Source organism: Oncorhynchus mykiss, chromosome 1, assembly GCF_013265735.2.
Source record: "Oncorhynchus mykiss isolate Arlee chromosome 1, USDA_OmykA_1.1, whole genome shotgun sequence".
Lineage (NCBI taxonomy): Eukaryota > Metazoa > Chordata > Actinopteri > Salmoniformes > Salmonidae > Oncorhynchus > Oncorhynchus mykiss.
Window position 1 is genome coordinate 49,193,131 of NC_048565.1, and position 23,113 is coordinate 49,216,243.

General features: G+C 41.7%; 1 protein-coding gene across 1 annotated transcript in view; it reads right to left on the reverse strand.

The window, feature by feature from the left end:
* The window catches only part of LOC110524388 (testin), a 28,386-nt gene extending 12,999 nt beyond the window's left edge, over window positions 1-15,387 (reverse strand). The window contains exons 1-3 of the mRNA XM_036979383.1: window positions 15,108-15,387; window positions 5,648-5,733; window positions 287-740 (exon numbers count right to left, since the gene is read on the reverse strand). Coding sequence (XP_036835278.1) covers window positions 287-740; window positions 5,648-5,733; window positions 15,108-15,134 — 567 coding nt within the window. The 5' untranslated portion in view covers window positions 15,135-15,387. The remainder of the gene's footprint in view (window positions 1-286; window positions 741-5,647; window positions 5,734-15,107) is intronic.
* Window positions 15,388-23,113: the final 7,726 nt, after the last annotated feature.

Below are 23,113 nucleotides of genomic sequence, written 5' to 3' on the forward strand. Positions count from 1 at the left end.
CAGAACTTCAAGTCAGTGACCTCTAGTGGACAATATCTTCCATTGCAACACACCAATGCCTTGTTTAGTGAACTGAACCAGACCAACTACAGACCCAAAAGTCTATTGCGACCTCAAGATTGTAATCATATTTCATTGTACAGCACATTATGATGACTTTGCTTCTGGAATGAATAGCATCATGCCAAGGGACCAGCACCAGATTATTTCAGATTCAGACCTGTGTTCAATACTCTTGGGATTCCTAGGTATTTTAAATCCTATGATACAGTAGTTATACCCTTACCATATACTGTTTGACCCCTGGTGGTGCCCACTCGTAGGTGACAGACTTCACAGCATCCTTCCTGACTGGCACGACATTGACTGACACAGCATTAGGTCTGATTGCCCCTGGTTTGGACATGGTAGCGGGCCCAGCACCGGCCCCAGCACTGGCCCCATAACCGGCACCAGCACCAGACCCAGGTACGGCCCCAGCCCCACCCTCAGCACCATAGCCAGCCTTGGCTGGCACAGTGTGGGGACTGTATGGTACAGAGGTGGCTGACATGGGGCTGGGGGAGATGGAGAAGGTGACCTGGTTGCCCTTGTATGTGGGGGCGCCGTCTGTCTTGAGCTTGGCGACGAGACCCGTGTACTTGGTGTCCTCAAACAGCTTACCAACCTTCCGGTCATCCTCAGAGTTCATCTGAACATCGTGGTCCATCAGGCCACACTTACAGTTCCGGCAGATTTTTCTGTGGAGGGGAAAGTCAATAAGGAAAGGGAATGGGTTAGGTTAGAAAAGATTTTTGGTTGTGCCTAAGCACTCTCAAATGTATAGGTTTCCTTTATGATCATCAGACCAGGAAAAACAGTAGGCCCTTTAGCAGCGTTTTCCAAACTTGGTCCTCAGGACAATGATAATCCCTCCATAAAAGCTTTGAAGATCATAGACAAATTCAGCTCCATCTCAAGTTATAAAATAAATCTAACCAAATCTGCCCTACTGCTTCTCAAGACCCTGATAGAGGACTCCATCTCTAATTATGGAATCCCAATCGTTTCCCATTTTATATATATTGGAATAGATATCCTTCCTGAGACAAAACTATTGCCAGAAACTTTAACAGAACGCTCAAATCAATTCAACACAACCTCAGTAGATGGACTAATATCCCAGTTGCTTTAACTGACAGAATATTTGTCGTCAAAAGGAATATATTGCCACAGCTGAATTTCTGCTTCCTTTGTGTCCCCCTTCTGGCTACAGGGATAAAATCCATAGTGCGGTTTCAAAAAGTATATAGCAAGGTAACGCGAGACCGGATAAAATTAACAAACTTGCAAAGGGAAAGACATAGGACACTCTGTACCAAACTTTAAATGATATTACCAGGCATTAGCATTTCATCCCATACTACATTGGTTTAGACATGATACCATTAAACAATTCTCAGCCCCCTGGCTGAGTAGAGAGAGAAATATGGTGTCTCCCATTTCCCTGGAAGAGGTAGTCTTCACTGATGTATCCCTTAAACAACGAAAATTACACTTTGGTCCTATTATTGCTCACACTATTTCTATTTGGCACAAAATTGAAAAACAATGTAAATGGGAATCAAAATGGCATGCCCATATTCCATAACACATTTCGATCTGGAGGGCTGGCTGCCTTTTAGATGGAGACATGTTGGCTGGGTGGGAGGCCCACTTCTTTGTTTTCATTTCGTGTTGATATTGAATGTATTATCACTTAAAGATGCACTATGCAGAAATCGTGCCGCCATTTCCTGGTTGCTAAAATTCTAATAGTTAATAGATACCTAATTTCAGTTTGTGTGACAAAACAAGCAAGTATAATGTATAGCATCATTTGTATCAACTAAACCGCTGTGAAATATATTTCCCACAAGCAAAAATATTGTATTTTCAGCTGTTTGAAGCTGGTGTACAAAACCAAAAGTAAAAAGACATAAAAACGAAAACATAAGAACGGGAAGCATAGAAATAGTGCACATAGAACAGATCTACTGTTTCTTAGACTTGCTTTCAATGAAAATGACAGATCGAAAACTCACATTTCTATGTGAATTTGGTTGGATCGCCCAAAAAGTTACATATTGCAGCTTTAAGCTCAGTATGTATTTCTTACATTTAATGTATTTGGTAGCAGCCTACATGTTTTCTAAACCTATACTTTGAAATGGATAGTGTACCTGTAACCCCCCCAAACAAAAAATGTAAAAAACTAATAAATCACATTGCATAACACAGAATAGCTTTCCAGTTCCGTTCTTATTGCCACAGACATGTCTGACCATGACCAAGAAAAGAAGACCCTTCCGATTGGACACATCAAGTCATTTCAATGTGGAAATGTGGGTAATATTTGGTTGAGGCATTGATCAATGAGATTTCAACCCTTATTCAGCCACTCAAAAAGACACCCAGAAGTTTGTTGAATTCCCAAAATGTAATCACCATGCTCCAACAATCGAAAAGCACAATCAAATTCCAATGGAAAAACAATGTCTGACTATGTGTTATCCCTGCGCATTCAAAAGAAAAGCTGCACACTCTAGGAGCGCTGACGCAATAGCGGTCTTCATCAACCATTTAAAAGCACAACAAAGTTCACATGGGAATACAATGTCAGATATTTTGTATTTATACAAGAAACTTAATGTCTTGTCACTGCGCTTCTTTCTTGATATGCCACACCCGTCAGGTGGATGGATTATCTTGGCAAAGGAGAAATGCTCACAAACAGGGATGTATTTTGTGAACAACAAAATTTGAAAGAAATAAGCCTTTGTGATTAGGGAACATTTCTCTGGGATCTTTTATTTCAGCTCATGAAACATTGGACCAAGACTTTACATGTTGCGTTTATATTTTTGTTCAGTGTACATAGTGCAAGTGATTAATGCTGTTTGAGATTCTGCAGATTATTATAGCAAATGTGAAGTTCTCCCACAGACCTGTTAACTTTGCATGCTATCTTGAACATTTACGCTTTCTATGATTACATAAGACATTTGTAGTTACAGTAACATCTACGGCTGTGTATCTTTAAACACTGATTGTTTAAAGCAAAACTACCAAAACTATTGCTGATGGTGAACCTGAGTAATCAAAATAAAATCTATTTTAAGCCCTGTTTAGCCAGATAAGAGGTGTGTTTCCGTTAGCTTATTTTTATTCCGGTAAAACACAATTTTCAACAATGCATAAAGTAGATAACAATAACCTAGCAAGTTACACAGGCTTCCATCAACGAATAAAGCCTAATATTGTTCAAGCCATTTGTCACATCCTGACCATAGAAAGCCTCTATTTTCCATGGTGGAGTAGGTCAGGGTGTGACTGGGGGGTGTTCTAGTTTATTATTTTTTATGTGTAGTCTAGTTTTTGTATTTCTATGTTGGCCTGGTATGGTTCCCAATCAGGGGCAGCTGTCTATTGTTGTCTCTAATTGGGGATCATATTTAGGCAGCCTTTTTCCACTTGCTGTTTGTATGATCTTGTTTTTGTATAGTTGCCTTGAGCACTGCAATACTGCACGTTTTGTTATATTCTTTGTTGTTTTGGTTGTAAGTTTCACTATTAAATATAATGTGGAACTCTACGCACACTGCGCCTTGGTCCACTCACTTCAACGAATGTGACAACATTTTCGCATTTGAATGCTGAAGGTGCCGTGCAGATGTGCAAGATCAGGAACAGGCCGCCTTCCTCGCGTTGGTCAGCGCATGAAGCTGGGAACAGTGTGCCGTTTGGGGATGTTCGACATGCAAAATGCTTTGTAGATCAATGACTGTCAACACAGTTACATGCTTAGTTCCACACTGAAGGAGAGGACACATCAGTTGTCACAAAAGATGAGGTATTTCTGGAAGATTGGGAAGAAAAAAAATTGTGACAATTCGTAACGTTTGAATCGATTTTCTGACCAATGCTACATTTGGATCAGTTTGGGGTCCGCAGACCATGTTAAAATATTTGAATCGGGGACCAATGTAACCTCAAATGTGCCCATGGATATGTTACTCATTTAATGGTTGAATAAATACTGTTACATTAGTTTGTAAGTTTGTAAGATAACTTTAGGCTATGTATTGTATTACAAAAGTGTCAATGCAATCAAATGTCAACCAAAAATCTAAGTTAAAGAATAGAGCTACATCAAATCAACCTTTAAATGCACTTTAAATAAAGTCTGCCTTGATTTAGTCATATTCTTTATTTTTGTTGAGATGGAGACGTGAATCCAACATATCAATCATTCATTTGTAGACAAACTGGAATTAAAGCCAGACTAAGTCAGTGGCACAGATGAAACTATCCAAGCAGAAGTAACATCTCCTTCAAATTCAATATCACTAAATGTCCTTACATTTGAAATCAACCAGAGCTTGAACCTTAGGCCTATTATTGTATAGTGCATTTCAATTTGATAATTTTATAGGCCTAGTCCTATTCTTTAACTTTGATTTTTGGTTGAGTTGGAGACATTAATAATTAATATGTTTGAGTCACTTGAAGATTATATTTGAAATCAACCAAAGTTTGTATTCTCAATTTTTTGTTGAGCCCTGGGTTGATTTGAAACAATAGCTGTTGATGACTTCGCAAATGCTATGTAGACCTAAATATCATCATTGATGATATATGACTTATAAAGTATGGTCACATTTCATTTGCTGTGTTAAACATATAATTTGGAATGACTTCAATAGCAACTGTAAATCTATTTACTTATTAAGAAATATCTCAATCATTCTCATGATAGCACATTGGTTGGTAGTCAGTGACAAATATCAAAGCTAAGCTGGGCTTGGTTAAAACCCTGGATGGGAGACCAAATGGATAGCTGTAGATAGTTGAATGTTCCAGTAGGATGTGCTAGTCAGCCTATGCATTTTTTATGATAGTGGATATAATGTTGAAGATCTGACGTTGTTTCAAATGGGTTATAATGATGACAACACAATCCTGTGTTGAAATTTAACCCTCAAAACAACTGTTTTTGCAAATTCTATGCATTATTCACATAGATTTCACATCACAATACATTGATTAATTAAATTGAAACAATGTTGATTCAACCAGTTTGTGCCCAGTGGTCTGTGTGGCGGTTAGGTGTTGCCATAGCGACCGACCACTGTAGTAGGCATGAGGGCACCTGTTGTGATGTCTTCAGGAAAGCTAGCCGGGTGTGGATAATTGTCTGGGTAAACGGGAAACAGGAATGCTGGCTTAATTGGCGAGAGGGGACAGTGGGGGACACAACTATTTTAATGAGTCATTGGTCCAGATAATGACTGCATCGTAAGGTTGGAATCAGACAGGAAGTCAAAGGAATGTAGGCCACTTCAGTTCTACAGTAATCCAAACATAAAAGAGGACGGGAAACTGTACTAAACAACAAGGATCGGTGCTACATGCTTTGGGGGGCCTGTGGCTTTCCCTGTTGTGTAACAAAGAGAAGGTAAGCGTTGTTTTTTGCCAAATTGGGTCTGGTTCATATTGAATTTAATATATTGAAAAGTAAGAAAAAAACATTTTTGCATGTGCACCAAAAAACATGCAAACATGTTTTTTACTTACTTTCCTCCTGTGTTGACCATGCTGGGTCAACAGAGTAGAGAGCAGTACAAACCTCCAGAAGTGCAGCTCGAACCCCTCGCATTTGTCCTTGCATTTCAGGCACGCGGCTCCGGCACCAATCTCGTGGCCCAGGGTCATCTGCCAACAGACATAGCACATCAATGAGATTAACATACTTATACTGTATAGGGAAATTATTTCATACAGTAGAAAGTTTCAGGCCAGGGTTTGATACACTATATATACATAAAAGTATGTGGACACCCCTTCAAATTAGTGGATTCCGATATTTCAGCCACACCCGTTGTGGACGGATGTATAAAATCGAGCACGCAGCCATGAAATCCCCATAGACAAACATTGGCAGCAGAATGGACATACTGAAGAGCTCAGTGACTTTCAACGTGGCACCGTCATAGGATGCCACCTTCCCAACAAGTAAGTTTACAAAAGTTTTGCCCTGCTAGAGCTGCCCCAGTCAACTGTAAGTGCTGTTATTGTGGAGTGGAAATGTCTAGGAGCAACAGCGTCTCAGCCGCGAAGTGGTAGGCCACACAAGCTTACAGAACGGGACGATCATGTCCTCGGTTGCAACACTCACTACAGAGTTCCAAATAACTGTTTATCAGGAGCTTCATGAAATGGGTTCCCATTGCCGAGCAGCCTCAAACAGCCTAAGTTCATCATGCGCAATGCCAAGCGTTGGCTGGAGTGGTGTAAAGCTTGGCACCATTGGACTCTGGAGCAGTGGAAAAGGGTTTTCTGGAGTGATGAATCACACTTCACCATCTGGCAGTCCGATGGACTAATCTGGGTTGGAGGATGCCAGGACAACGCTACCTGCCCCAATGCATAGTGCCAACTGTAAAGTTTGGTAGAGGAGGAGGAATAATGTGCTGTTTTTCATGGTTCGGTCTAGGCCCCTTTGTTCCAGTGAAGGGAAATCTTAACACTATGTCATACAATGACATTCTAGACTATTCTGTGCTTCTAATTTTGTGGCAACAGTTTGGGAAGGCACTTCCCTGTTTCAGCATGACAATGCCCCTGTGCACGAAGCGAGGTCCATACAGAAATGATTTGTCGAGATCGGTGTGGAAGAACTTCAATGGCCTGCACAGAGCCCTGACCGAATGCTGACCGTGAGCCAGACCTACAGTGGTTGCTCCACTAAAAGTTTTGCGATTATGCTGCGGGACGGTAATTTGTGGTTAAGTACAGTACCCTGCGTCACTACTTCATTGCTCCAGCACAGAGCAACACTAAGGGGCATTGCACTAATACTGGCGCTGACTAGGGAAATGTTCCCGCTGTTCTTAGTGCCAGTCTGCACGTTCAAACTATAACAATGTAACTAATAATGGCGTGAAAAATGTCCCTTAGATTAAATATTAAAGCACTACACCGCTCACTAAAGGCGTCAAGTTATACTTTAACGAAAAATGACATGAAAAGCACACATTTGTAAATCCCAAACTCTAAAAGTAATTGGAAAGGTAGATACAAATTTTGTGACATTGTGGTTACAATAAAGAATGTAAACAAGATGTAAATAAGATGCTATGTTTTATTTACAGTAGTGATCGACAGCTGGTGGCATTTTGAAAACAGGTTTTCAAACAATTGTAGCCAGATTAGTAGCATAATCAAAGTGAGGACAATCGGCGATATACTTATGGCCCATTGTTAGTTGAAAGTCACTCCTTTCCAGTACTCCTCACCCCGCCCCAAACTCTACCCTTAACACAGTTACCATTCAAAAACGAGCTGTTTATCTAAAAAAAAAAAAAATATGACATAGTGACCAAAGAGAACAGACTAAATGAACATCATTTTTAATCAAGCCAGCTTCTTTCTATAGTGCTACAATTCCAGGGTTAGGACCATAACCACGGGAGGACTTGAAAATGAGCCAGAGCTGAATGAGACAAAACTAAAAAGGCATTTTGGTTTCAGTGCATTTTCTTTAAAAAAAATGTATATAGCCTATCAATGTGTAGGCATATTGTTTAATAAAATCCATACTTAAAAGGTTAAATAAAACAAATACAAATAATCGTGTACTAAAAACATGAATGTATTGTTGCAGAGCATACAACCATGCCAACAAACATACGTGGAGATCGGTGGACAAAGGGCTGGACAAAGGTCCACACAGAAAAAAAACGTGGTTGGGGGCTCAGGTACCATTCTGATCATCTGATGAAGGTGCACATGGATCAGATTCAAACTTTGAAGACCGACAGAGTCCCTGAAGGCAGATCAGCAGAAAGAGAAACATTATCTGAGGGCAGAGATACGGGTGACAGCTGATGCATTGGTCCAGAACCAGGCGGAGAATGACACGTTGAAGAGGGCCAGGCACACCTGTGAGCTCTGGAACTCCACCTCTGACAGGCAGAGTCAACATACCTGGCGGGTTCATCAGGTCGTCGGTTCACCCTGACATTTCCATTCCTCTTCTGACAACAGAACTTGACCAACTGCTCAACAGGCACAGCAAGGGCCGTCCGGACCGTTATGTTCTTCTGCTGTTCCAAGGATGTGTAACCGAAGCGAGATACCACGAGTGGGCACAGAATACCAACTGAGATGGGTTACCATTAATACTGTGTCTCAGAAGTGTCTGTCCGTGACTGATACAACCCGAAAAAGCCTTAAAGACAGAATTAATGAGTACTTGAGGTCACAGAGAAAGTCTGGACATGGCCTGCTCTCCCTTATGTAAGGAATTAGGCACTTTCCCATGTTTACCTGTCAGACTGCACAGTAGCCTAACAAACAAATGCAAATGGCTTATATCTTCAAAATGCTTTGCATGCTTTATTATCCGAATGTAAAAGCATATACTGTACAGTACTGTATTTCTTCATCAGCATCTGTATGCTTTTGTTAATAAAATACTGTTAAAATACTCTTTCAAAATGCAGATGTTGATTTAGTTATGGATCCATAACGAATTACAATGGGAATAAATATCACTGAATTACAGTAATATTGGAACAAAGTTGTCTAATGAAGGTAAACAAATTGTTGCTTACTGGAAAATACTCTTTCAAACACACGGTCACATTGTACAGCGCCATTATGGCTATTAGCTGGACAATATAATTGCCTAAGAGGGTAGGGGGAGAATTCTATCGTCAAATGTATTTCTTAGTTAGGTTGGCTGTATCACAACCGGCCGTGATTGGTTGCAATTTCAGTTTAATCCACCAGAAAAGACTAAACAAATAATAGGACAAAAATTGATATTTTTATTATTATTATTATTATTATGATGTATCACACCCGACCGTGATTGGGATTCCCATAGGGCGGCGCACAACTGGCCCAGCGTTTCTCTCCCTCTAACAACAGAAATAAATGTTTTGACCTTTACAAATTCTATATCGACCTTTATTCATATTACAAATCGCTCACTTTTTTTTTTTTTTTTAAACGAAATAACCTCCAAAATATCATTATATATTATCAAGTTGATGGCACGGTCATATAGCCCGGCACCTACATAAAGCTGAGTGACTCATGGATTTAGATCAAAATAAATAAGTACCAACATTCTTTCTGATAGTATTTAATAAAGACATTTTGATGATATCCTGACCTTGACACCATGTACAGTATTATAATATCCCATTATGGGCTGTTAGAAGGACAATATACCTTTACCAACACCTCTCTGTATTTTGATACTTTGTGGATGGGGCCTCCCGATTGGCAAAACAGTCTAAGACACTGCATCGCAGTAGGCCTACCGTAGGTGACATGAGTCTCACTAATGTTGAGTAATGTTCGGTTAAAAGTGGTGTAGATTTTATTTATTTAAAGAGCATTTTAGCAACTTTTCGCGCTGCTCTGAGACAAGCATGGGAACTGGTCTTGATACAGTGCCTTGCGAAAGTATTCGGCCCCCTTGAACTTTGCGACCTTTTGCCACATTTCAGGCTTCAAACATAAAGATATAAAACTGTATTTTTTTGTGAAGAATCAACAACAAGTGGGACACAATCATGAAGTGGAACAACATTTATTGGATATTTCAAACTTTTTTAACAAATCAAAAACGGAAAAATTGGGCGTGCAAAATTATTCAGCCCCTTTACTTTCAGTGCAGCAAACTCTCTCCAGAAGTTCAGTGAGGATCTCTGAATGATCCAATGTTGACCTAAATGACTAATGATGATAAATACAATCCACCTGTGTGTAATCAAGTCTCCGTATAAATGCACCTGCACTGTGATAGTCTCAGAGGTCCGTTAAAAGCGCAGAGAGCATCATGAAGAACAAGAAACACACCAGGCAGGTCCGAGATACTGTTGTGAAGAAGTTTAAAGCCGGATTTGGATACAAAAAGATTTCCCAAGCTTTAAACATCCCAAGGAGCACTGTGCAAGCGATAATATTGAAATGGAAGGAGTATCAGACCACTGCAAATCTACCAAGACCTGGCCGTCCCTCTAAACTTTCAGCTCATACAAGGAGAAGACTGATCAGAGATGCAGCCAAGAGGCCCATGATCACTCTGGATGAACTGCAGAGATCTACAGCTGAAGTGGGAGACTGTCCATAGGACAACAATCAGTCGTATATTGCACAAATCTGGCCTTTATGGAAGAGTGGCAAGAAGAAAGCCATTTCTTAAAGATATCCATAAAAAGTGTAGTTTAAAGTTTGCCACAAGCCACCTGGGAGACACACCAAACATGTGGAAGGTGGTGCTCTGGTCAGATGAAACCAAAATTGAACTTTTTAGCAACAATGCAAAACGTTATGTTTGGCGTAAAAGCAACACAGCTCATCACCCTGAACACACCATCTCCACTGTCAAACATGGTGGTGGCAGCATCATGGTTTGGGCCTGCTTTTCTTCAGCAGGGACAGGGAATATGGTTAAAATTGATGGGAAGATGGATGGAGCCAGATACAGGACCATTCTGGAAGAAAACCTGATGGAGTCTGCAAAAGACCTGAGACTGGGACGGAGATTTGTCTTCCAACAAGACAATGATCCAAAACATAAAGCAAAATCTACAATGGAATGGTTCAAAAATAAACATATCCAGGTGTTAGAATGGCCAAGTCAAAGTCCAGACCTGAATCCAATCGAGAATCTGTGGAAAGAACTGAAAACTGCTGTTCACAAATGCTCTCCATCCAACCTCACTGAGCTCGAGCTATTTTGCAAGGAGGAATGGGAAAAAATGTCAGTCTCTCGATGTGCAAAACTGATAGAGACATACCCCAAGCGACTTACAGCTGTAATCACAGCAAAAGGTGGCGCTACAAAGTATTAACTTAAGGGGGCTGAATAATTTTGCACGCCCAATTTTTCAGTTTTTGATTTGTTAAAAAAGTTTGAAATATCCAATAAATGTCGTTCCACTTCATGATTGTGTCCCACTTGTTGTTGATTCTTCACAAAAAAATACAGTTTTCTATCTTTATGTTTGAAGCCTGAAATGTGGCAAAAGGTCGCAAAGTTCAAGGGGGCCGAATACTTTCGCAAGGCACTGTAAATCAATGAGATTATTTTCACAGAATCGCCATTTGGGTTTTGTCTAGACTACAATTATACAATTAGGGTGTGGAAATGTTATGCTATTAGTACTGTAGCCTACTCCCGACCGTCACGTTGTACCGCTCCATATTTCCATTCCATCCTAACGGAAACCCTGAGGGTTTTTCATTTTTCTTGGAATAGAAACATAATATTAATCAAATTAATTAAGCCACTATTGAAGGTTATCAAATGCTTCTCAAAGATTCCCTCTGGTGGTCAAACTAGCACTAACTGGCTTTAATGGTTACAATGGCTGACACTTAAATAACGTGCCATAGAATTCTGCGGCACTATGCAAGCTGTATTGCAGTACGCTGCAGCTTTTGAAGGACGAACCACTGTAATCGCCCAACATCAGTGTCTGACCTCACTAATGCTCTTGTGGCTGAAATGAAGAAAGTCAACGAGGTGTCCACATACTTTTGGTCATGTAGTGTATTTACTGTAGTTCCTATGGTGGAGTCAGTACTTACTTAGGTCTAGTTGTTTTGGAGTGGCCTCTTCAAATACCCTAGTTAGCCAAATCTACAATGTTTTGTTAAGCTGGGTGTACACTACACAATTTTGGCCCCGATTTAGCTGTCCCAGACAGGTTTTTTTAGATCAGAGTCAAAATCCCCATGTCGTTTCCTCAGGGCGTGTGGCCGTCACCAGCATTTGTTAAATGTGAGCGGGTCAGAGATGCAATCTACCGATCCCGTCTTTGAGCAGTCCCAGACGTTCCAATATTTTCAAACATGTTTGATTTTATTGGCAGTGTGAGATGTGCAATGAAACATTTTGAGAAAGGTGATAAACAAAAGCCAATGAGAGCTCACCAGAGAAGAAGCCAGTGAGATGACGTGGTTTCGCATCACCCGGAATGTGTAGACGATCGAGCAGGAGCAATGACTACTGCTAGTATGCGTTTGTACTTGCCTTTCACCAAAGCCAAAGTGTCAAATCGTTACAGCTCTGAATTTCACAAGCAATGTTATTCAACACAAAATGTTGGCTAGATATTTCAACTCTTTATGGCAGGTGTGAATGTCTTCATGAAAACGTCTATGAGGCTGCTTTTTTCTAGCTACGTTAACAATCTAATCACATCATTGTTTTCACGAGACAGCGTGGTGGTATGGAGAATCCTAGTAGCGGGTGACACACCGTCTCTGCCACATTGTTTAGTGGGCATACCATTATGTTGGCAAGACAAACAACTACAGGAAAGATGGTTGTTTAATGCGAGAGGCTCAGAGATGTTAGGATTTTGAAAGTCGTGCCGTGTACAATCGGCATTACAGTACAGCTTGACATTTGCGTATAAACATGCCTAACAGAGATGTGAGAGGGAAAACAATATTTTACTAAATTCAAATGCACAATCTGATGTCCCATTAATCCCTAATCTCCTCCTCGGATATATTCCAGATTTCACGCTTCCAGCAACATAATTATATAGAGTTATTTTCTCAACCATCTGCATACATTCTCTTCTTCTGATTCCTTTACTTCAGTGCCTATTTTGGTCAAATATAAAAGCAGCTCTAAAGTTCTGTCTTGCCACCTTTTCGAATCAAACCAGACTCACTATACTAGGTCTGCATCTCAAAATGGCACCATACTCCCTATATAGTGTACAACTTTTGACCAGGGCCCACAGGGAATAGAGTGCCATTTGGGATGCACACTGAGGCTAATTCCAGAGTTTGTAGTCACAGCCCATACTGTGGCACTCTTTCCTCCCTCCCATTCGCATCATTCAGTCCTGCCTCACTTCTCAGACGTACTTCAAACACCAGTGTTGTCCGTCTTGCCCTGTCAAGGCTGTCCGCGCCCTTATATGGTCAATTATTCCACGATGCTGAGAGCCCCTCAGGACTCCAGCACACACTGCTGTTTGGAGAAGCTGTTTTTTGGCTTAGGAGGAGCACTCAGGGAATGTGCAGCCGGCCTGTACACGGAGGAACGCAAAACTAAAGCCAGACTAGAGCATGACTCAGTAAATAATATTTACGTTAACTATCAACTCCCTCTTCTTCACTTACCAACATTAGACGTGTTTCCAACTATATCTGTCTAGGTTTATAACGAATGGGGAGAATAGTCAGAGATGGTTTTCAATGTAACGGCTTTGGTCTAGATATTGGTCTGAGCCAGCCATGAGTCTCTCCAAAGTGTCCAGCTCATTGTTTCTGTATTCCACAGAATATCCAGCTGACGGTTCATCACTTCTGAAAATATAAATATTTGTGAATTGTTTCCTTAAACCACTTGGGAACACCATAGAATCCTTGCCATTTTGGGGTGGGTTGAGTCAGTGGCCATTTGTTTTGAAAAACTCCATCTCATGTGCACTTCAGAAATACTGCTGACCAAACAACAGTGCTAAGTGCCTGCTCAGTTGAACTAAAGGGTAACAAAAAAAATTCACGGACCTCAAAAGTGGTCTCCTGGTGTGGTTTAACACATTTTGTTATTTTTCTATTAAAGTGTTACTTTGAGAGCGAAAACCTGTGAATTTATTACTCAGCTGGCAATCTCATTTATCTATTTCAATAGTAGGCCTACTATTAGTCTACTTGCACAGTACAACTTGCAGTACAGCTTGGGCTGATCTGCAGGTGAAAGACCAATTTGAGATGGATCATTTTAGGTCATTCAAAGTGTGTGTCACTCTTTTTCATATACTTCACACAGGGCAACTTTCCTTCGCCCGGCGGGCCATTTGGGAAATGTTGGGCAAAATTTGAGTATGCCCACTTCTCCAGGCACTCAATTGAAGTTAAGGTTAGGTTTAAGGGTTAAGGTTAGGGACATGCCAAGGAACCTGGATTGCACTAACTGAGGCCAATCCCTTTGTGCAAGAGCTTGAACCTTGATGACAGCTGACAGACAGGGGCTGTCTGGAATCATAAAGCCCCCCTACACACTCCCTGCACCAGACTTGACAGCAGAAATTAATCCCCTTGGGTGGAGAAGAGCTCTGTTTGTCTTAACGACAGTTATCATAGTCGTGTTATTAAAATGAGGATGCGTGTGAGTTACTCAGTGTGTGGATGTTGGTCTATTTCGTGTAAAAAATAAGCTGCATTGTTCTCTAATGGAGATTGTGGTATCGCTGCTGAATGAAAGCGAGTGGAAGACAGTAATTGGCATTCCGAGTCTTTTCGGTGAACCGGTTTATTTGGCTCCGTTCACTTAAGAGTCGGGTCATTTGGTTCCCAAACTGCTCTTCGATCAAAATGTTTAACAATCGACCTAGAACCATGATTTTTTTTTTATAACAACCTAGAACCAATTTCCAATGTAAATACAAAAAGTAAGCTACCATTATGTCAGATCATGAAATATGTGTTCAAATAAATGTTTACCTGGTCAAATTATTAGCTCACCTGCAAAAAAAAAAAAAAGTGTTTATTTTTAAGCAAGGAATGTAGGGCTCTCCCCACTAAGTATTGTTTCCGTAGTGAGGATTCAAGCTCTTAGAGAATTCGTTTGTAATTTATCTGCAGATAATCGTTGTTTTGAACGCAAAAAGCAGTAGTAGCGGTATGCAAATCAGGCAGCCAAATGAACGGCTCTTTCACCGATACAAAAGATCCGTTCAAAAAGAGCCGTTCGTTCGCGAACGACCCATCACTAGTGTGAGACAGGACGGAACGTCTGTCCTCCTTCAAACATGCAAATATTTTCGAAAAAGGTACTCTACCAACGAAGCGAAAAATGTCAATGCATATTAAGACAACCCCGGGTTTGTTATTTTTGTATTTCATGACTAAAACAAAGATGTGAAAGGTTATATAGCTCATACTAATCTATTTTTTTAAGTATCAAAAGCAGTCTGCAGCTGGCTACACATTGACAGGACTAGGCAGGCACCTTCCTTGCTGACTTTACTACCTGGTAGGATAGACCTTTTAAGGCGTTGCCATGTCTCATCTGGAACTATACAAGCATGAAAATGTACCTTCTTTATTTCCTTTTCTACCTCCATTTTCAATTCCCCTCCGTATGTTGTTTGAGTCCCGCCGTAACTTGCAAATAAACACCAAAAACTTGGATTGACTTTACGTTGACACCAATCTTTAGAAACAAAACCGAGAGTTGATCGATTTTACTCGCCCATCACTTCTTCAAGCACCGCTGTCCCGTTCATTGCATTGGGAAAGATTCGTATAATCTGGCCCGGGTAGGCGTTTTTGCACCGGGTGAAAATTGATCACGTTCCTTTTGGAACAGGGCTGCAGTTGCAACCTGGTCTCATATAATTTCGTATTATTCTGTACATAACTCCGAATCACTCCATTTAGTATGATATGTTACGTTTGGTATGGTTAAATACAGCTCATTAGGAAGGTATTCAGACCACTTCCCTTTCCCACATTTTGTTACGTTACAGCCTTATTCAAAAATGAATAAAATAACAATACTCATCAATCTACACACAAAAACTATGTTTTTGCTAAATAGTTACATAAGTATTCAAACTCTTATCTATGAGACTCAGAATTGAGCTCAGGTTCATCCTGTTTCCGTTGATCATGCTTGAGAAGTTTCTACAACTTGATTGGAGTCCAGCTGTGGTAAATTCAATTGATTGGACATGATTCGGAACAGACCTGTCAATATAAAGGTCCCACAGTTGACAGTGCATGTCAGAGAAAAAACCAAGCCATGAGGTCGAAGGAATTGTCTGTAGAGCGCCGAGGCAGGATTGTGTCGAGGCACAGATATGGGGAAGGGTACCAAAAAATGTCTGCAGAATTGAAGGTCACCAAGAACACAGTGGCCTCCATCATTCTTAAGTGGAATAAGTTTGGAACCACCAAGACTCTTCCTAGAGCTGGCCGCCTGGCCAAACTGAGCAATCGGGGGAGAAGGGCCTTGGTCAGGGAGAGGACCAAGAACCCGATGGTCACTCTGACAGAGCTTCCTCTGTGGAGATGGGAGAACATTCCAGAAGGACAACCATCTCTGCAGCACTCCACCTATCAGTCCTTTGTTGTAGAATGGCCAGATGGAAGCCACTCCTAAATAAAATAAACATGACAGCCCGCTTGGAGTTTGCGAAAAGGCACCTAAAGGACTCTCAGACCATGAGAAACAAGATTCTCTGGTCTGATAAACAAGATTTAACTCTTTGGCCTGAATGCCAAGCGTCACATCTGGAGGAAACCTGGCACCATGTTTTTCAGTGGCAGGGACTGAGAGACTAGTCAGGATCGAGGGAAAGAAGAACTGCGCAAAGTACAGAGAGATCCTTGATGAAAACCTGTTCCAGAGCGCTTAGGACCTCAGACTGGGGTGAAGGTTCACCTTCCAGCAGAATAATGACCTGAAGCACACAGCCAATGCAAGAATTGAATGTCCTTGATTGGCGACGCCAGAGCCCGTACTTGAACCCTATCGAACATCTCTGGAGAGACCTGAAAATAGCTATGCAGCGACGCTACATATCCAACCTGACAGCGTTTGAGGATCTGCAGAGAAGAATAGAAGAAACTCCCCAAATACAGGCGTGCCAAGCTTTTTGTGTACGACCCAAGAACACTCGAGGCTGTAAATGCTGCCAAAGGTGCTATAACAAAGTACTGAGTAAAGGGTCTGAAAACTTATGTAAATGTGATATTTCCATTATTTCCAATAAGACTAATGTAACTAAATGTGGAAAGTCAATGGGTTTGAGTACTTCCCGACTGCACTGTAAGACCGATGGTTACTTGGCAAAAAAAAAAAGATGGTGGTTTGTCAGGGTGGGTAGCTGGATGGGCATAACGCAAACATCTAAAAACACAAAGGTTGTGAGTTTGAATGTCGTCATGGGCAACTATCATTTTACCTAATTAGCAACAATGGACTACTTTTTAGCTACTTTGCAACTATTTAGCATGTTAGCTAACCCTTCCTCTAACCTTAACCCTTTACCCTAACTCCTTACCCTAACCCCTAGCCCAGCTAACGTTAGAAAGCTAGATAACATTAGCCACCTAGCTAGAATGTGGCACATCATAAACATTTAGCAAATTCTTAACTTATTGTACGTTTTGAAAAATCTTAACATATATTACAATTTGTAACATACCATACGAAAAGAGTGGACATCCACAAATTAATACATACCATATGAAATGTAACATCATACTATTGAGTGTCTCAAATTTCAGTACAAAATAATACTAAATGCTCTGAGACCAGGTTGGCCTCCCAGGTGTGAGCCAGGTTCCCAGTTCAAATCCCGCTGCAAAGTTTGTTTAAAACAAGTGACACAATTAGTGGTGGAAAAAGTACCTAATTGTTATACTTGAGTAAAAGTAAAGATATTTTAATAGAAAATGACTCAAGTGAAAGTCACCCAGTAAAATACCACTTGAGTAAAAGTCTAAAAGTATTTGGTTTGAAATATACTTGTCATGATCGGTGTATAAATAATTAGACCAAGGCGCAGCGTGAGTAGAGTTCCACATTTTAATGATATTAGAACTTCCAAAAACAAGGCTATAACGGTCATGACACACATTGGCACTCAAACAAAGCAATATCCCACATCGCAGGTGGGGAAAAAGGACAAACTAAGGATGATCCCCAATTAGAGGCAACGATTATCAGCTGCCTCCAATTGGGAACCATACCCACACACCAACATAGAAACACAATATCTAGAACCCCCCCCCCCCCCCCTAGTCATGCCCTGACCAAAAACACCATAGAGAACCCCGAGGGCTCTCTATGGTCAGGTCGTGACAGTACTTAAGTATCAAAAGCAAATGTAATTGATCAAATGTACTTAACTAACAAAAGTAAAAGTATAAATAATTTCTAATTCCTTATATTAAGCAAACTAGACGTCACCATTTTCTTGTTTTTTAAATTTACAGATAGGCAGGGGCACACACTCCAACACATAATTTACAAATTAAGCATTTGTGTTTAGTAATTCTGCCAGATCAAAGGCAGTAGGATGACCAGGGATGTCTTGATAAGTGCATGAATTGGACCATTGTTCTGTCCTGCGAAGCATTCAAAATGTAACAAGTACTTTTAGGTGTCAGGGAAAATGTATGGAGTATATAGTACATTATTTTCTTTAGGAATGTAGTGAAGTAAAAGTAGTCAAAAATAAAAATAGTAAAATACAGATGCCAAACAAAACTACTTAATTAGTACTTGAAAGTATTTTTACTTTAGTACTTTGCACAATTAAGCAGGTGGAGTAATGAGTATGATTCTGTTTTCACATGCAAAAGTGATTACTTTTGATAAAAATGCTTAATCTGCCTTCCTAATGAAAACTAGTTTGAAAATTAAATTAAATATTTTTTATGGAAACAAAATGTATGTTTCTGGACGATGCACCATGCTGCCTTGTTGACAAAATGACTGAGCGGTTCAGATTAGCCAACTGTTCGATTTGAGAAGTGCAGTTCTCCCTCACCACTCAGACCAGTGCAACACGGTTCAGCGTAATCAAATCTGCCCACTGTTACTATGAAATTCTTATTTACTATGACAGCCTACCCCAGCCAAACCCTAACCCTGATGACGCTGGGCCAATTGTGCGCCACCCTATGGGACTCCCAATCATGGCTGGTTGTGATATAGCCTTGAATCAAACTAGGGTCTGTAGTGATGCCTCCAGCACTGAGATGCAGTGCCTTAGGACTCTGCACCACTCGGGAGCCTACAGTTCCCCAACTCTGGATCAATAGGAATTGAGTGAGCAACCAATAAAGTACCGGACAGCCAATCACCATTTAGCAAAGGGGGCCTCCTCAAAAATGAAAATAAAATGAATGAACCTGTAAATTACAGTACACCGTTTAACATTGAGAACATTGCAATATTTTTTGTTGGCTGTGGCTGCATTATCTATGAGTTTCTGGTGTGGTGAAGCAAATATTATAGGCAGTTTTTTTGTGTGTTTACAGTCAATTTACATATGTTGAATCAAATGTCCTTTTATAGGCTTATATAAAAAGACAAAAAGATTAGACAATAAATATTGACGATAATATTCATATTTTGTATGGGATATCATCATATGCCAGACAGAGGAGCAGCAAATTCTTGGCATATCAAATTGATTAAATGTATCTGTCATGTGCAACACATTTCACGTTTGTTATGGAGATGAACAATATGTCTGACACACAGCTGATTCATAGAGCCTCTTGGTCTGATTGGGTGAGTCTTGATGCAGTCATGTACAGCTGTATTTACTATATGTCCTCCGTTCCCTATCTAAAGCCCACACATACTGCAACTTGTTTTTATTATCATGCAGATGCAGGAAGCGTGTCGTAATAATGTGGTTCGAGACTTCCTGCCTGTGCATCTGCTTCGCTGTCCTTTTCAAGGGAAGCATTGGGTGTTTCACAAAACTTGTGACCTTGTGTGACTGTGTTACAGACAAACAGTAAGCGGGTAACTGTATCAAAAAACAGTTAACAGTAATCACCATTTGAGGATTTTTAAGCTTATGACTTTGGTGAGTGAATTCAGTGATACATGTAGAATGTTGCAAATAGAGCAAACACAACATAGTCAAGTTTTGTGTTCTGTGCTGTAGATATGTGGTAGTAGAGTAGGGGCCTGAGAGCACCTTTTGCCTTTTGCTTGGGGAGCCATAATAAATACAAATACGACAGAGTTGCAAATTCAGTTCTCTATTCTTCAAGACAGACTGTATATACTTTTATATCTGGAAAAAAATAACATTTTTCTTTACTCTGTCATTGTTGTTATCAGCTTGATTGCATAAGACAAACTGCTGTCACCCTTTTTTATAACATGCACCATGTAGACTGGAAGTACATACCAATTTAATTTCAAGTTACCTGGGGCCTCATTTATAACTGTTGCGTAAATGTCTCTCTAAATATCTGCGTGCGCTATTTCTGAAGAGACTGCGCACTTACAAAAATATTGAGATTTATAAACTTAGCGTACGCCATACATACCCATGTGTCCCCTGTATAAATCAGATCCGTCCTGAAACTGTGCGAGTGTGAACGAGCATTAAAACTCACCCTGAGAAACACCCATCATTCACTTTTTACGGTGACAATAATGCCCTTATCTGCTGTATACTTTGGATGCATTCAAATTAGGCCGAGGCAGTGTTCTAAAGGAAATAGCAATAGCGAACCTGATCAAATGTCTTTGTAGGTGATGGCAGAATGTTAAACTTTTGCAGTGACATTTGCCGGAGGCCTAGGCTATCTGACAGACAAAATGTTTATTTAAAAAAGACAACAACAATTGCAAATTGCTGTGGACCTGTAAAAATACAGTTTGAATTTAAAGAGGGCTTTACTTTTTCTCGAACATATGCTGCACTGCCTGAATTCTGAAACATTGTCTACTTACAGTGATAGCCATACACTCTTCAATGCAAAAGGTAATATGTCTGTTCACCTAACTAGGAATGGCACAGTTTAGATCACACAAGATCAAGCACACACAAAGTAAATGTCCTGTTTTTTAAAATGTTTTCATGGACAAGCTATTAGTCAATTATTGATGAGAAGAGCTGGAAACACATCAGATGGCTTGTTACATCTGCTCCTGCCACGCCCTCGACTTCTCATCTTGTGTCTCCCTAACCCTCTACTTCTCATCTTGTGTCTCCCTAACCTACTGCCACTCCCCCATTGCTCTCTCTCTGTGTGTGCATGTGATTGTGTGAGTGGAGACAGGTGTGCTGGAGGCAGAGCAGATCCCCACCAGCTGCAACCTGTTCCACAATCAAGCCCTCTACAAATCCTCAGCCCTGCCACTTCCACGCTGCCAGTTTGTAGCCTCTGCTCATTCCGTCCGCACTGATTCTGGTCCCTGTCTCCAGTCCCTTGTCTCGTCAGTCCTGCTTCCCTGCCCTGGACCCCGCTCTACTGCTTCCTTGGATTCTGCTCCAGACCTGCTTACCCTGCCGCTACACTTTTGTTTCAGTTCCTGGTTCCCTGCTACACGCCCGAGCTTCCTCTGGCCTGCACCACATTCCCCTCCCACACACTTTTCAATAAATACCCTAGTTACCTTATCCCGGTCTCCTCGTCTGGGTCTGCACTTGGGTACACCTGCTCCGCCCAGCGTAACAGTATGAACTGGCCGTAGATATGAACGCAGCAGACTTAGATCCTCTCCACCAAACCCTCGCTGGCCAAGGCGCCCTGCTCGAGCAACATGACCAAGCCCTGAAAACCCTTCTGGAGCACGTCAAGGAGTTTCATGGAGACTTTCTAACCTGCAGGGCCGAACCTTCGTCCAGAGCTTTCAACCAGCCCCTAGTGCTTGTCCTCCGCCCCGTGAGCCGTTTGTTCCGGCTCCCGACCGTTATGATAGTAACCTCGGAGCTTGCAGAACTTTTTTGGTACAATGTTCACTAGTATTCAAGTAACAGCCCTACTCTTATGCTAGCGAACGAGCCAAGATTTCCTTCCTGATTGCAGCGCTTTCCTGGGCCACAGTGTTTTGGAAGAAACAGTCCCCCATCTGCTTCTCCTACTCAATCTTCACAGAGGAGAATAAGAGAGTCTTCGACCACCCTGTCTGTGGTAAGGATGCAGCAAAATGACTCCTGTCCCTCCATCATGGCTCCCATAGTGTCGCTGAAATTGCGATCGAGTTTCGCAACCTCGCCGCTAAGAGCAACTGGAATGAGGAGGCTTTTCAGGGAGCATTCCAAAACGCTCTCACTGAGACCATCTAGGATTAGTTGGTGTGCAGGGATGAGCCTGATGGACTCGATGAGTTCATCTCTCTCGCCATCCTCATCGACGACCGTCTCCATGAGCGTTGGAGGGAGAGGGCAGGTAAGGTTGTATGCCCCATAACAACATCTGCTTCCTTGTCTTGTTCTCCTTCCCCGACTGCCTCCCTTCTCAAGTCTCTTCCTGAACCTGAACCCATGCAGCTCGACTGGGCCTATCTCTCTCCAGAGGAAAGTCATCAGTGAATCAGCACTGCCTATACTGTGGCCATGTTGGTCACTTTGTCTCCACTTGTTCCCTGCGTCCAGCAAAAGAGGTGGCTCAGCAGCAGTGGGGGATATACTGTGGATCCAAATCGCCTGCCCATCTCCCCCCAGACTCCTGCTTGACGGCAACCTCGTGTGGCAGAGCTCTCATCAACTTGGGCGCCGACGAGTGTTTCCTGGACTGTGGTGTCATTACCCAGTTGGTCCTGGACACTTTTCCACTCGATTCACCCCTCGATGCCAACGATCAGCTCCTCGCCCGTGTCTATTAGAGAACCGTCCCTGTCGTCCTGCGTCTCTCTGGTAACCACCAGGAAATAATCAGTTTCCTCATAATCGACTGCCCTCCCTCTCACCTGGTTCTTGGCCATCCATAGTTAAAGCTGCACAACCCACAGATCGACTGGACTGCCGTAAAGGTAACCACTTGGTGTTAATTTCCCTCAGATTGTCTACATTCTGCCCTTGCCCCTGCCGTGTCTGTGCCCCAGTCCATTACAGATTCCCTGGACCTGTCATCAGTTCCTCTCAAGTATCACGATCTAGCTCCTGTGTTCAGCAAGCCCCACGCCCTGTCTCTGCCGCCTGATAGGCAGTACGACTGCGCCACTGTCCTCCAGCCTGGAGCTCCTCTCCCCCGTAGCCAGTTGTATAACCTCTCTCGCACCTAGCACGAGGCTATGGAGGGGTACATCCAGGATTCCCTGGCCGCAGGACTTATTTGGCCTTCTTCCTCTCCAGTGGGTGCTGTTTTTTTCTTTGTGAATAAAAATGATGGGTCACTGAGGCCGTGCATAGACTTCCGCGGGCTGAAATATATCACAGTGAAGAACAAATGTCCCTTGCCATTCATTCATTCTGCTTTTGCCCCTCTATGGTGCCACGTGTTCACCAAACTCGACCTCCGGAATGCCTACCACCTTGTCCTTATCAGAGAGGGGGACGCGTGGAAAACTGCGATCCACCCACCACTTGGCCACTTTGAGTATTTGGTCATGCTT